General features: G+C 42.5%; 1 protein-coding gene across 1 annotated transcript; it reads left to right on the forward strand.

The window, feature by feature from the left end:
• Positions 1 to 6,969: 6,969 nt before the first annotated feature.
• prr7 (proline rich 7 (synaptic)) lies at positions 6,970 to 16,254 on the forward strand (the record flags this gene model as incomplete). The annotated part of the gene is made up of 3 exons (XM_079236889.1): positions 6,970 to 7,312; positions 15,629 to 16,045; positions 16,154 to 16,254. The coding sequence occupies 3 exons, from the start codon at positions 6,970 to 6,972 to the stop codon at positions 16,252 to 16,254; spliced, it is 861 nt and encodes a 286-aa protein (XP_079093015.1).
• Between the last annotated feature and the right edge of the window lie 654 nt (positions 16,255 to 16,908).

The raw sequence follows: 16,908 nt of genomic DNA on the forward strand, positions 1-16,908 counted from the left end.
AGGAAGTAGTATTTATTTGAAGACATAGCAACTGCTTCCTGAAGTAAAGACCGTCTTCCTGCTTTAACCCTCAGTCGTAAAACAGATAATACTTTGGACCGCTGTGCCTTGGTCTGTATATTTCTGATCAATGAGCGTCATTCGTAAATGCTTTCTTACTTTTCCTATCTTAAATTTGTTTGTAAAACTTAATATGTTATTTTGTTGGAATATTTGTGTTCATAAGAAATAGTTGTTGCGGCTTCTAGTCTCACTGCAATGCAATCATGATAAAGAGTCTGAATATCAGTTCATGTCACGGACGACATAACGTTTTATCGTTTTGTCGAAAAAACATTGAATAGTTGAGAACTTGTTCGGACACAAGTTGCATCCAGCCACAAAAAAAAACACTCTTTATCCAACATGGATGTAAAAACCTTGTTAAGTTTAACCTCACATATCACCGTTTCAGTTGTGTGAAAGCTCAGTCACCTTTATATAAAACAAGTAGAGTTTAAAAGAATGCCAAGACACGAGTAGGAGAACTCATTCCTGGAGAAAAAGAGGGTTGTGATCTTGTGATTTCCGTGCGACGCAAACCTCTCGTGCACAACGGTGATCATGTGGGTCTCTGAGTGAAATGTGACGACAGACGTTCTGCAGCCGCAGAGGGGATGAAGCGGCCCGCTGAGGCCTGGAGAGCGTCCTGAAAGCAAAACACTGCATCCTCACATGTTCAGCGGCTGAATGAAGAGATCGGCCTGGAAAACTGGAGACTCACAGGTTTTATGTGCCTATCGAGGAGGTTTTTTTGTTTATTGTTTCGATTACTAATCACGAAAACGGTGCAGCACAAAATGTACCAGGCCCAAAGATTAGACCAAGATTAGGTTTTCCCATTTTCTAACTTCTCTTCTTACTAATTTACTGTACGATGATTTTCAGAGCTGAGTGAACAAGGCAAGGAAATTGTTCATAAATTCATCAACAACTAGTTTTGTAAACAGATTCAGTTTTCAAGGTATCTTTATGACAAAGGTGGCAAACATTTAATGGTTCTAGCTTCTTAAATTTGTGGATAATCTCTACAAAGAAACAAGATTTTAAGATTTTCCTTTCCGAATAAGGACTCTGCATGCCCTTTAAAGTTGTAGCAGTCTCCATGGACAAAAGGGGCTTGTAAATGCTTAATCATGTAACATCCTCCACTATTATTGCCTTTGTATTTACCTATTCACGTTTGATCTGACTCATTCAGTCCTTTAAATCAGAGCAAGATGACTTTTATTTCAGATTGTGCTCCACATGAGAGAAAGATAAAAGACAAAAGAGGGATATAAATAGCGCGACTGTGTACTGTACATGTGCGTTGTCGTACACGAGTGGGCGTGGAGGTTGAGGCCCGAGTAGATAACGCGCCTCTGTGATGACTGGATTGGACGGGAAGGAAGCGTGGGGAGATAAACAAAAGCTCTGCTCCATATCGGCGCTTCCAGATTTAAATATCAGCGGCTGTGCGACCTCACGAAGGCCCTCTCTTGATGCATCACCTCTGCTGAACAGATTTAAATTGCAATAGACACAGGAGTGTGATTCACAAAGGTGACATGGAGGTGGAAGATAAAAAAAATAACATGGCGTGAACACTGCGGCTCCATATTGTAACTGTAATACAGTTCAAGTTACGGGTGTGCAATATGGGATATTAGATTGTGAGAGATTCACACATTTCCACAACCTGCTCCAGCGGTTCCTCCGACAAATAATTAGCGGCTGCGATATAAAAAGAAATCCAGTCCGTTCTCATTGCAGAGCGCCAAATACCGACTCGCCATCCGATACAGACGCAAAGGGCCCTATAGGGTCTGTATCATGGCTTTCAAGTCACTACTGTTAATGCATACTAATTAGTGGATGCCTGGTGTAGCGTCCGGAAGAACTTAGTCAAACAACTTCTCTCGTTCTCTGAATTTATTTTCCTTGATCACAAGTAGAGTAACAAATGCTGCAATCGCGATAGCAGGGAGTCGTCCAGTCAACACGCAGGTTGACCGTCCAAAAAACACCCCGAACAGCCAGAAGTTGGGCTCTTTAATACACGGTTTTCCGTCATGAACCCCAAACATTTCTATTGGCTCTAACATTTCTAAGAGGAGGAGAATCGTGTCCTCATCTTTTCTCACAAGGCTGGAACATGCAACGACCAGTCTGCTTCCCTAATGTCAATATACTGATAAACAGGTGTGAGTGTTGTGGTGCAAAGCGTGGAACCTTGAGGAACCGGACTGTTCTCACAGAAACTTGTTAAACTGACCTCACACAACCTGAACTCTAATACACATAAGAATAATGAAATGCAGAATATCTACACAATATAACGATTTATATAATCACTACCATGGAAAAGTGTTTTAAAGTTATTGTTGAAGTTACGTTGGTGATGTTTGTGAGGTGTTTTCTGTACTTGCGTTGCTTGCTCATGTAGTTATTTTAAGCCCAATCGCAATGTTATTCCTAAACCGTGGATCGAAATCGTGATTTGACATTTTTACCATGTTGCCTAAAGTATTGATTGTGTAAAAAGAAAAAAAGCAAACTGTCATCAGAGGTCATCAGTTAGCGTTTGAGAAATAAAATAGACAATTCAAAACACAACGTTTAAACTCTGCATAAAGGTGTCTCATCTCTCAGAGGACAGATATCTTAATTTAAAATGTTTGAAAATGTTCAGCTTAATTTGACTTGTGGCAGCATGAAATGTTGCAGTGGACGGGACGAGTCGAGACCGTTGACAGTATTAAATGGTGAGGATGTGTCCCTCAGGATCCGTTCAGACAGGATGGAAGAATTATTACATTCATAAGCTGATCAGCAATTTATTGTCATTTCTGCTGACAAATGGAAGAACCACGACTAGAAAAAAAAACTCAGGGTGACTCCTGGAGTCGATGATCTATAAATTGTATCATGATCAGGGACGTTTATTTTTATGCCTCCTTTAACTGTCCGTTTCAGACATTTCCACCTCATTAGAGCATCTGGAGGGTCTCTGACAGCAGCAGATGATTCAGCATCCAAACGCAAGCGATAAACAGTTTAAATTTACTTCAAGGATATTCCCTGGAGATGCAGCATTCTGGTCTCGTATAGCCACAAATATAACATTATAGAACCCATACAGACAAAAACAGCGATACATAACATAATATACACTACAAACTCGCTCATCCTCTCCCACCTATACACCCCCAGCCCTCAGCTGTTGTTCAAGAAAACAATAAATCTGCGTGAAGAGCAAGTAATGCAGTTTGTCTTCAGCTTGATTGAAAGAATGCACAAATTAATAACGTTAACAGGCTGATTTAAGATGAGAAAGTAAAGATGTCCTTGAGTAGTGGAAAGAGGTAATCTCAACATCTAACTGGTGCATTGCCAGGAAATTCTGTACAGACATTAGTGTCCTCGGCATGAATCGTAATAACTTTGGTTTCATCTAGCGCCATCATCAGGTCAAAAATATCAATGTGTTCAATACTTTTGGATTACGGTGAACATTAAACCAGCTGAAAATCAGAATGTCAATACTGTCATAGTGTGCATGTTAGTGTTTTCATTCATATTAGCATTTAGCTCTGGTTGTGTGTCACACGCTGCCACCGCAGTTTGAAGTATGGCATCGTAAAAGCTTTATGGAAGCTGGAAACTGGAAACACTTAACATGGAGTCTGTTGAAAAGTTCCCTTGGAGAATGCAAAGACGACACTGAAACGTTCTTGTTAAACTCCTCACCACCAGACAGTTCGGCATAACATTATCTCTCTGAGTGTCAGATCCCACCAGATGGAGGCCTGCAGCCCGTCTGTTTGGGGTCGCCGACATGAAAACCTGCAGGTCCAGTCTGATCTACTGGAAACTCTGAAGGAAGAAAACATATTGGTGCTCAGGAGACTGTCCGCACCGTCATTTGGAATGAAAAAAAAAGCAAAAAAATACAGTAATTAGAGAAAGTTTTCCTTTCTGTTCCAGCTAACATTTTGCAGACATCAGCTGCTAATCACGAGGCATAAATGGTTCTGAGATTGGAGCGATTTAAGAAGCAAAAAACAGCTGCTGTTTGTGATTATTCTTCTCGGGTTTTAACAGAATTATTCATGTATTCTGTTTTCTACCATTTAGAGGCCACCTTTTTTAGGAAAGCACACATTTATCAAGGATGTAAACATAGTGGGAACCGCATCTGCCTTCGCTAGAATAAATTACTAACTTTTTTCTATTGTTAAAGCAAATTATAAAAGAACATTTTCAGTGGAGTTAAAGTGGCCTTTTTGGTCCTTATATTCTTGTGTTTTCTGCTTCTACTTCTTTTTCTTCTTGTTACTCCTTCCTCTGCGGCTGAATCTAATATTTAATTATTAATAATTCCTTCAGACTTGTGGTGGATATTGGATATTATTCAAATCAAACCCTCGACTGTCGATAGTCATATTACAAGTGGTCCCATTTTTCTGTTTTTGTTTGGTCTGTCTACTTCACGGTTATCATGAATTGTGGATTTGGACAACCCTGGACACACTTCAGCAAATAATGACGCCAAAGCAAAAGAGTTAATAACGTGACGTTTCGGGCTGGACGATTAAATACACCAAATATTCGAAATATTACTAGAACGAGATAATCAAGACAAAATTAATATTTTGGCACAGTGCCCGCCTGTTTCTTTGCAGAAGTGCATCTTGGCTTGTAATAATAATAATTTCAATTTATATAGCGCTTTTCTAGATACACAAAGACGTGGGTCTATATTAATAAATAATAATAATAATAATAATAATAATAATAATAATAATAAATAACGCTTTCTTATTATTATAGAAAATATATAAATGTCCAGCTATACACTGACTGCATTTGTGTGCATAAATGTAAACATACAGCAATCCGATTAATACAATAGTTTAATTTGAATAGAATTTCCGTTCTATGCCTGGAGGGAATTAACACAAATTTGGCACAAACATCCACTTGGACTCAAAGATGAACCGACTAGATTTTGGAGGTCAAAGGTCAACAATTTCGCCATGAATCTTTCCGAATCTGCCCAAAAGTCTTCATTTGGAGGACTTGTTCTTTGATAACAGTGCAGTGTGGAAGAATTAACTCAAGTAATTCATTAGTTTTAACAAAAATAAGGAAAAGTGTTTTTTAGTTTTTGTTTCAGAGGCACTTTAACTCTGTCGCCGTGAATATTTCCTCTCCGAGTGTCTCTCTGAAGTGTGAAACTGATACTCACCCCCCCCACCCCAGAGGTCGCCGTCATAATCCTGCCTGAACAGCTGAGATTCATACACTGCGCTGTTTTTACTGCTCAGAGTTCTCACTGTGTTAAAAATATTGTCTGAATTTGTCCTCTGATAGTCGCTGACGACGGTCTCGTCTCCTCCCTGTGTGTCTTTGTAGAGCAGTGTGAGGCCGAGGAGTCCCGCTGGGATCTGAGAGGGAGGAATTCGGCTCCCTAGCGGTGCAGACGGACCCCAGACTCCAAACCCCCACGGCTCGGAAAGGGACCAGCCTTTTTGGCTTCACGCGGACGTCAGGGATTCACACATTTCCAGCTTCAACTTATTTTTTTCTCTCTCTTGTATCTTGGACTTTAGGTCCTGCCTCAAACATCAGGTGATGATGCCGTTTGCAACTTTATTTTCCATCAGAAAAGATGGAAACGTTTTCAGTCACCACCACTGAGTGGGTGGATTATTGAAAGGAGCCTGGTGGAGCTTTTTGGAGAATTGAAATGAATGTTTTCTGCTGTTGAAACACCTGTGAAGCTGCAGAGTTCATCTGTAATCGTGTGGAATAACTAATGCGTCTGTGTGTGTTTATCCTGGGACTCAGACACATTTCCATGTAAATGAGGAGAGCTGCAGTGGAGCTGATTTCTAAAACATCTGGACAAATACAGAAGATAGACTCATAGTTTTTTTTTCTATATGTCCTGCAGTTTTCTGATCCAATTATTCTAGACCTTTTAGTAGCTTTAGAAAAAACACAGACTCAAATTTGACTAAAGTTAAAAGTATTTTAACTATATTTTAAAAAAGCACAATATTCCCTTTGAGTCTTTTAATTAATCTGTTGGTGGTGCAGGAAGTTTCTCTTTTCCACACACATCACAAAAATTCTGCCCATCTTCTGCCTCAAAAGTGTAACATCCTGTGATTTATATTAACTAATCTCTAAACGAGGTGGACAGAATCAGTTGTTGCAAGAATAACGAGCCACCGCCAATGTTTTGAAGCCAATTAACATCATCATCAACTTTTGGCATCCAGATCCTTCGTGCAACTTCTTGGAACACATTTTTTTAGGGTGCCTCTTTTTACTAACAGACAGTCCTTCATAAACACAACCAACACTGGATCTGCAGTACGTCTTAATGACTGAATGTTTCTGGATTTTAAACTGTTATTTATTCACTTCATCATCACTTTTAACTTCTTTTGGCAATTCTAAGGATTTTAGAAATAATTTTCTTCATGATTTCAACAAGAAAGCCGAAACCATTTTGATGTCTGTTTCAAGTATTGAGTGAAAGAGCGGCCATCTTAAAACAAACCTGTCATTGTGATGATTTTGAAGGATGTTGTAACCTTAACTGACTTCACTGCCTCGGTTTTCAAGGGAAGCGGCTGAACCGTCATCGCCAGAGAAGCAAGCGGCTATCAATCCCCTGCTTTTATTTTGTTAGATTCCACCTTGGATTACAGCCCACAGGATAGCAGCATTTACATCTGCAACATCGTTTTTCATCACAGAATGTGATAACAGTGCCATAATTGGTCTTATTAACTCTAGAGAGACGAGCCACGAGCTTGCTAAGTTTAAGAGCTTCCAGAGGGAAACAGGACCCTGCATACATCCCATTCTGTGCCTCTGAAGTCGAGTTGGGAGGGTGGGGGACGACGACTCTCAGCCCGTCCCGTCTCCGCCATGGTGATGTCGCAGGGCACCTATACCTTCCTGGCCTGTTTCGCCGGCTTCTGGTTGGTCTGGGCCCTCGTCGTCATGCTCTGCTGTTTCTGCAGCTTCCTGCAGCGGCGGCTGAAGCGCCGCCACGAGGAGCGGTTGAGGGAGCAATGTCTGCGGACCGTAGAGATGGAGCCGCTCAACTGTCACCCCGGGGGATACCCGCCTCCTCCTCCTCCTGCCCCACCTCCACCTTTACAGCTGCCCAGGGAGCCACCACAGTTTTGCCCCCCTCAAACCCTGTCACCGCCTCTTCCTCTGCAGATCCCTCATCTCATGCCACAAGCAAACTGGGTCAGCATGCCAGGTAACACAATAGTTATTGTGCTATGTTTTTATGCTACTGCTGAGCGGTTCTTTCAACACTTCTGAACCATTTTACTATGAAATATAGTGGAGGGAAGGTGAAGTGTGGAAGGACGTAAAGGAGGAACTTGAAGGTGTAAGGTGGAGGGCCTCGGACCTCAATATACATGATATTTTTGCATATTTGGAATCATGCACCGTTTAGATCTCAGGTGCACAAAGCATGCCAACCAGAAGAACTGGTATCGAGAGAAAGTTATGTGCTGCCAGTTGTCAACGATTATAAAAAGCGTTTGATGAAATGAAAGCGCCACACACTCAAATATCATTTAATTTCAACAACCTTCAGTTCAACAATGTGACCCAAAACTCTAATTTGTACGGAGCTGCTCGCGCGCAATTCCAGCTGCTTATTGTTAAAGATATTCAGTCTCAATAGTGTATGAAACAATAGGTGGATAGCACACAGCGGAGTGTTTTTCTTTCCTCATCTCTTTCAACCATTATTTCAACACTAGCAGTCTAAACATTAACTGCATCCATTAGTCTCAACACAAAACTCACTGCTGGTCTTCTCTCAAGCGGAGCGTTAATCTCTTCTCTACTGCTGAGCGTAAAATTACTGACAAATATCAAACCTCTTTCCCTTTATTTACCAAGTGCACATTTCATTCAGAAGACGCACAATGTGTACTTGAACAAAAACACAATACAAAAAGTGAGAAATATGAAATAAATTCACAATATCCATATGTGGAAATCAGGGAGGGGGATTGAATTTTTCACTGTCAGATTTTTTTTTAGACACTTCGCTTCAGCTTCCTTCTCCCTGCCTGCCGGGCTGCGTTCCCCCGCAGGGCGTCATGGTGACAGCTGCCGCTGAGGCGTGGGTGGTGACTGTGGAGGCCCAGTGGTGACGGAGCGAGCAGCAACACGACCGGGCTAAACTCAGAGAGAAACAAAACGACGACAAGAAAGAGAGACAATCAGAGGGTAGAGAGGGTAGAGCTAGCAGGAGCATCGAGAGAGAGAGAGATCTCCATCTTAAAAGGATAGGTTTTTCAAGATTTATTAATCGCTCTGATTATTCCACCATGAAGCGCTCTCTTCTTATTGTAATTAATTCTAAGAAATGGCCTTGTTCTGTTAGAATGTATTCTCAAGTTCAGCCAAAATCAATATGAGGCTTCGCCAGTTGGAGTTTACTCTTCTTATACTTCATAGGTTCCCAACCTGGGGATCAGGACCCCCAAAAGGGGTTGTGTATTCAATCAAAAGGGGTCGCGAAATACTACCCTTGTAGGAACAAACAACTGTGATACAACCCACAATCAAGTAGACATTGTATCACGCTTTAACTAGGGCTAGGTATTAGTACCCAATACCTAGCCAAACCCTGTTTTTTTCCTGTTAATTTCCAACAACATCTGTAGTGACTGATCTCCATCTAGTCACTTGGCTGGGCGAGGGAGAAGTTCCTGTTTCTTACTTGCTTGTTTCAGGTGAGAGTCCAGGCTGTTTGTATCGTTGGGTGAGGTTCCCATTTAATTATATTGCAGGATATTACAACTTGTACATTCTTGGTGTTGCTTTCTGTAAAAACCCATGCATTATTACCCACCTGGCTGTTTCACCGGTGCCCCATATATAAACTATCATAATAAAATACACAGACATAACTAATGGCTCCTACAACATTGGTATTCTGGCTTCAGCACAGATCAATGGCAATAAAATAGCGTCTTTCTAGTCTCCCGACCACTCAAAGCTATGCAGCTTTGCACGCACACACACACACACACACACACACACACACACACACACACACACACACACACACACACACACACACACACTGTTTGACATCAAGGTCTAATGTATGTAATCACACCAATGGCATAGCCTTTAGGAGCAAGCCGGCGATCGAACCGCTGATCTTCTAATTAGTGTATGACTCGTCCCTCCATCCTGAGCCACAGCCACACGATGGATGACGTTCCCACCGAAAAGGCAATAACTAGTTCAGTTGTTTATCCAGCTGGCAAAACAGCAACTCTGGATCAATCAATCAACACAATTTGGGTAATGATTCCGACACCCGGAACCAGATCCACCGGGTATTAAAGCCCTCCTTAATCAACACGCTGCCTCGTTCACACGGTGCAGCTGCCAGCTACAAACACAAACCGACACTGCAGGTCACTGAGCTGCTCCACTTGTGCAGTTGGCAGTTAAGTGTTTTACTCGAGGGCATCTCAACTCTTCAAATACAGAGAGGGAGTTTGCAGCCATGAGCCTTCCTTTCCTCAGCCAAAACTTGATAATTATTGCTCAGCCAAAAGTCGCTTTGTAAAACAATATTTATGGGAATTCACGAGTTTTGCGAACATTCGGCTATACAATCCTGACCAACTCTTCAAATAGTGACTCTTTAAATACTGACCATACTTCAGTCAGTTTTGGACGTGCCAGGGACGGTGTGGGTTTCCGCTCATTACACGTAGTGTATTTTCAAAATAAACTTCAAAAGTATGTTTACTTTTGATTTACTTTTTTTTTTACTTTCGATTTACTTACACAACAAAGAACTTCGGCTTAGGAAAAGATCGCGGTTAAAATAAGTATACTTCTTACATTTGTTACGTCACTATCGTTTGTAAAGTGCAGAACTACGTAATAAGCTACAGTAACGCAAGTCAAAGTTTCACACGGGACACAAACAGCAGCCTCCCGAGTGAATGTCCTGTGAATGCCTCACTCTTTATACTACTGTTGCTCAGCCCGTTTTATGATGATGTGGATGGGTTTACATCGGCCTGGTGCGTCTCCAACAGACGCCAAAGGGCACTGCCCAAAGGGGCGTGATGTGACGAGTTGGGAGGGAGAACATGTTGTCCTGGCAGACATGAACACGAGGCAATGTTATTTTTCAGGAGTTCAAGCTTCAACCTAGAAAGCTAGAAAAAAACACAGGTATGTCGAGTGACATTCGAGCAACTTGTACAGCAGATGAGCTACGTGCAACAGGGTTTCATCAAATACTAACTTAAAAGATGCTGTTGCCTCTGACATAAGAATATGGAGAGGAATAATTAATCCTAAAATGATTTACAGAAAAGAAAAAACTATCAATCCAAAAACGATACAAGAGGAATTAGAATGCTATGAAGGAGGAAAAACAGCACAAACCTCTAAAATTCTGTAGAGGGTAAAGACGAGGGAAAGAGGGATTATTGGAGAGAAGGAGGAGAGCTGGAGTGTGTAAAAGAGCATCAGTTGCTGTCAAAGATAGTTGATGAGCACAGACAGACAGCAACGGATAAAACAAAAGGTTGCTGGAGTCTCGGTCACAAAGCAGACTGATGAAGAGCTTCAGTATCCAGGCAGCAGCAGAGCTAAAAGGGAAGCAGGTGCCGACCAGCTGAGCACAACAGAGGACTGAGAGAGATGGCTTCAGTCGTATTTACCAGAGGGGAGAGCGGGACGTGGAGATGCTGAGAGCGGTAAGCTCACAAGCAGAACCACAACAGCTCGCACACTCATTTGAAGAAAAAAAAGCCAATTTTAAATGCGCCCGAGAAACATGGGAGACGGAATGAAACTAGAAGCTTAGGAATGAACATGTCGTGTTTGTTTAACCCGATACCACTAAGGTGCCAGTTTCTAATACAAAAATCCTGCAATAAAATCATAACTTCATGAAGGTTGTAATGTAAAGCTTTTGTTGAGAGTTTTACAGAGGCTGCCGGTTATAGTGTTTCTATTATTTATGCCCATGGATGTAAATGCACAAAATAACAATAGAAACACCTTTCAGTAAAACGTAATTAAATTCTCAAAAAAAATGTATCATCCAGTTGAAGCTGAAACATAAACTGAGTTGGCAGCAGAAGGCGGAGTCCAGCATTGAACGCTTACGTTAAAGACAATGTACTTTCAAACATCCAAAAGACGGTAAAGAGACGGTAAAAACAACGTTTTTACCGTGCGTTTACATCCGACAGGGTGTTCACACTGGGAGCAGCTCTCATAAGACGCTCAGTTCAGACCAGTGGTGGGTGAAGATTCCTCCTCTGCAGCCGTCTGCAGCCACAGAGTTTTGAACTGAAAAAATTAGGAAAAAGGCCAGGGGTTTGGGTTAAAATAACTACGGATGGCATTACTGAAGCACTGACGTTATGTAGCAAATAAACCGACGTTGACAACTGGTTTCACATGGGACACGAACAGAGGACACCCGGGAGAAAGTCCAGCGCTTTTGGATGCATCAATCCACCCTGGTTTCCCCCCCTGCAGGGACCTTGTGGCCGTGCAGTGGGCGCGTTTCCTGGTTCATGATTATGTTGATTACATATACATATCATTTGTGGGTGAATGAGAACATCTTGATCTAGTTGTTCAGTGTGAATGCCGAGAACAAGATGTGAGAAAAATAAATTACATGAGATTTAAATGGAGGAGATAAGAAGGGAAGTAATAAGATTAAATGAAATAAGGTGATGAAGATATTTGCAAAAAAGGATGACACGAGGAGAAAAGAAGTGACATTCAACATGTGCGTGGCTGTCAGACATGAACATGAACAATGCCAACCTGTCATGAATACATTTCATACCAGCACGGTATCACGCTTGTAGAAGCACACTCTGCCCGTGATTAACTTTGTGAAAACTACTAGAAAAAAAGATGTTTGTGTAAACTAATAACGTAGCCACCTAACGTAAATATCATACATAAATATCAACCACCTTTAGTGGACTTTCTTACATGACGTTAAGTAACAAGCTTAAAGGTAACGTCAACTTTTGGTTTCACACGAGACAACAACAGCAGTCTCCTGGGTGAAAGTCCTGTTTTCTTGGCCCATGCACCAACCCACCCTTAGTGGCCCTTCCATGTACAGTCTACATGTATTATTATCTCTACGTCGACTGGATTATAATGGAGGCTGTGTGTTGTATTTACCGGTTGTCGTGGAGGTAGAGTTTCATTGGCGATGCCAGTTTCAGAGTAAACTAACTCAGAGTTTAGTCGACTCAGAGTTCAGGTTTAGGCTCAACCTAAGGTTTGTTAAACCTGCTTTCTTAAACTGGGCCCATGCAGGAATACAAAGGATGTAGCGCAGATTCAACCAAGCGTACTGTACTTTAAGTCATGTTTCAGTGTAATCCACCCACCATGACCAATATGATCACCGTGATTTATACACTAGCTGTGGCAGATCACTGTATCACACCGTCACAAAGAGGCTGCTGCAAACAAACCCCCTCTGATCCTCAGAACATCAGTCCCATGCGTTTCTGCTGATGTTTATTTAAAGCCGTCTTGGCAGCTGGTGTTTTTGACAGCGGAGAGTGACGGACGGGGGAGTTGACAATGAAAGTTTGATCCTGCAGGAGTTTGGTCAGGTACACTCACACATACACAAGAGCGCGCACAAGTGCGTCTATAAATACATCCGGCTCCGTAGCAACAGTACAACATAACAGCTGTTTATTCACCACTGCGAGATTTAATACTGAGGATGCAAACAGGTTCAAACTGTTGGTTGGTTGCGATCATCAGGGACTCAGGAACTCGGGATCATTTACATCTCATAGTTATTAATATTTTCCACCAACTTTCCACAACAACAGACAGCAGACTTGAACCTTTGTGCATGATTGTCCCAGTTTTTCAAGCTGGCTTTCCCCGAGTCCTGACAGATATTTGTAAAACACTAAAAATGTCCAGTTTTTAACATTATACTTTCTATTTTAACCCCTCAAATAGAGGTTTATCATGTTCTGTCCTACTCATTATTACATAATCCAATATAAAAACGTAAACATTGCAGCTTTTTACTAAATGAACTTCTAATTTTTGGAAGCTCTGGTCAACTTTGTGGCAAATATTTTTTGGGTCAGGCTGAGAAAGTGTAAGAGACCCTGCTGTATTTCCTCCCAGCAGTCAGAATAGCCATCTCCAAACACATTTTCTGAATTTTACACAGATACTGTTGCTATTCTTACAGCATCAGGAAATGAGTTCAGATGTTAGTCACTTTGAATAATACAAATTTACTTATTGTCAAAAAAGTTGCATTATAGGGCGCAAACCACTTATTTTTTCCAAAAGAGCCTCTGCAAGAAATTCACAAGCCGAGTTACTGTTGAAGAAGAACCAGAGAGCTTGTGCAACATTTCAACAAATATCGATCAGGATCTGGGCAGATCCATCAGAAACTGCTTTCAGTTGTTCCGAAAGTGCGATACCCAGGGCCCAAAATATTTTCCTTTATACTGGCAATGCATTAGAATATAGACTCCGTCTTAGTGTATTTGCCCACAGGCTCTCTGAATGAAATGTTGCATGTGGGAACTTTTGTTTGGCAGCATAGATGCCATTTCCTTAAAAAGGAAAAAAAGGTTTTTTCTTTAATATCAGCCAGAAGAAAATGTCAAACCAATTATTTTCAGGTAACAGACGCATCTCTAAGAAGCCACGATTCTACATTTGAGTAAGTTTAAAAATGTAGCGCTTTGTTTTCTGTTGTTTTAACCCCATGATGGGGAAATTATATCTGATACAATAGAATACAAACATTGCTGCATTACTTATGCAAGCTGCAGCCGCTGAAATGCCCTCAGCACAACACAGGGAGTGTGTTGACTAAGATCCATATCTCAGCACTCCTTAAATGCACCATGACAACTGAAAAACCTGGGCGGGTGTTTCTGCTGAATACGCTGAACTTCAAATCCAAATTTCTGCATCAGTCTGAACATTTCACTGTTGAGTTAACTGCTTTAATTAGCAACAGGTGTAAGTGGTCCAATTAGTCCAATTAGTGGCAAAGGAATCCGTGTGTAGTGCCGGCGCCCCTTATAAAAGGGCAGATGAGGTGGCACTGGGAAACTACCGTTCCATAAACAAGGAAACAAAACTGGTATTGTTCACAAAAAGTTTACTGAAACAAAGGAAGAAAATGAAACCCAGGAATTTCAATAAAACTAAACTAGACTGGAGAAGAAGAAAAAAAAAAGTCTGCAGACTCGCAGCAAGCTGCCAACTCGTCCCGATCTCTATTCCATTGAATGACATTTACACTTCTAAGCTTCTCATCTAACTGGAACATACCACCTGACCAGGGAGCACACGGTGAACGAAACCGAGCAGCCATCCAAATCATAAAACAATTATGAAATCACCATTGATAAAATGTTTCAAAATGACTGATGACTTCACAGTTCATCTATGGGCACTGATTACACACCAATGAGCACAACTAAATATAACAGATGTCCTTTACTGCAGAACCTTGTAACACATATCTCCCTAAATATTAACACTCTCCTTGAAGTATAGTGCAGACTCAACAGCACTGTTACGGTTGGGGAACAACAGGGCTCAGTGAAAAGGCAGAATGGCAACCTGTTCACACTGTGGCTACGTGTCTTGTTGCACAATGCACTGCATTGCAGTTCCTCCATTAGAAAACGATGCTTCAGTCTCCAGCGAGTGGCAGAAGGATGGGATTCGAGTGTGCCTGAAATAGGAGCGAGTGACAAAGGAAAACGTGTACGAGAGTTCAGACCAAATGTGTTTGAATGGTTTTTGTTCCCACAGCTGATCACACTGTCACATGCAGCACAGCAGGACGTCGTCCATTAGTGTGGTTTGTGTCCTGAAGATGAAGTGCGTTTTGTGTTCCACACTGACACATGTGTATGTGTATGTGTATATATGTGTATGTATATATATATATAGATATAGATAGATCTATATCTATATAGATATATAGATATATATACACACACATGTGTTTTGCTTCAGAGTTAGCAGCCCAGTGCACATGCTCAGCAGTGTCAGCTTTTCTAGACTCTACCAGAAAGAGTTGAGGGATGATTGACCTTGTATGCAGTTTGATATGTCTTGTTAACAGTTTTACAGGTGTCCCATTATGATGGTGGTCTACGGGGAAGGGGATTTATTTTAAGTTGCAGTTCTGCAGTTGGCCACCTAGGACAACTGGTGGCAAAGCTGACTCGCTGAATGAAGTGTGCTTGTAGTGACAGTCTGGTCTCATCCAGCATGTGTAGCTGTACCTACAAAAATAAATGTGTACACATTCATTTTTAGATATCCCATGAAAGTATTTTGCATGTTATATACGTAATCATGAGTGAGGACATAAAAACCGTAAAAGCACATGCAGAGTGGGCCGGATGGAGGGGCAGATGGGTCCAACAACCACCAAGATGAACGTTTCTAAAGTGGTTTTGTTTCCTAAACTCTTGTGATTAATCCCAGTCTTCTTATTCTTCTTCTTTTCCAGACACAGAGCTTTTTGGGAATCCACCCTGCTATGAGGAAGCAGTTCTGATGGAGGATCCTCCTCCGCCCTACAGTGAGGTCTTGGCCGACCCGCGAGGGGGCACCTACCTGAAGCCAGCCCCGCTCCGAGCCGCGGCACCTCCACCTCCGAGGGAACACCAGGATCCTGCTCCAGTGTTCACGTCCGAGATCAGCAAGCCTCCCGTGACGGCCATGTTCCCCGAGCGAGGTTACTCCTCCCTGATACGCCTGCCTTCGTCCCAGCGCTGGGACTCTCTGGGTCATCTCCTGTCCAACATGGACCTGAACCACAACAACCTTACCCCGCCGGGGGCCCGCTCCATCCAGGCTGCCACCGCGATGGCTACCATGCCCCGCCGAGAGCCCAGGACTCACCATGATGGACTTGGGCTAAGAGGTGGAATACATGGACTCCAAGGAAGCATACAAGGACTCCAAGGAGGCATACAAGGACTTCGAGGAGGGGCACAAGGACTCCAAGGGGGGGTCCAGGGGTTCCAAGGAGGCTTACAGGGGCTTCAGGGGGTCCATGGTCTGAGGGGACTGGAGCCCAGCTGTGGCCTGCCAACAGCCTTCCCCCTGCTGGGTCGTAGCACCGCTGTCTAGACCTGGACGCTGACTGGATGAGTCTAACTAACCAATAAGTTGGTCCATCTCTGCAGACCCTTCAAAAAGGGAGGAGATCTACAAAGACAGACTTCCTGTCTGTATGCCTCCTTTGTGGCTCCGTGTTTGCAGCACTAACACCGCTAGCTAGTATTAGAGATTTAATTCCCCGAAAGCGCTAAAAAAAGAGGGTTAAAGAACTGCCAAAGGCGTCAGGAGTTCAATTCCCGGCGCAGCTCCGTAAGGCGAAGGGCGCCACTCACTCTGCTGGGATCGTGGCTTTCAGCTACGAGTAAAAGGAGGAAATCACACACCGTTTCACGCCGTTGTTGTGAAGTCACGTTGATGCTAATTGAGTCAAAGTTCTTTTGAACAACAGAGGAGAAAAGACCAGTAACGCGGCTCAACAGGCACAGCTGTTTCTACCTTTCATCTAGTCTCCCTTCATTTTCATCTCCCGCCCCCTCCCTCTCTCATGTCGCCCTCTCTTTCTGTTCATCCCTCTCGTCTCTCTGTGCCTTGAGCAACCTATTCTACCAGTCTGCCGTTGCCATGGCTCCCGGGAACTGTCTGTTGCCCACGACGACCTCTCCTCTTTTATATGCTCTGATTCTTCTGAGACTGTTGCTCACAGCTCCGTCCGTCCGAGTATTT

This window comes from Taurulus bubalis, assembly GCF_910589615.1.
Source record: "Taurulus bubalis genome assembly, chromosome: 2".
In the NCBI taxonomy this organism is placed as follows: domain Eukaryota; kingdom Metazoa; phylum Chordata; class Actinopteri; order Perciformes; family Cottidae; genus Taurulus; species Taurulus bubalis.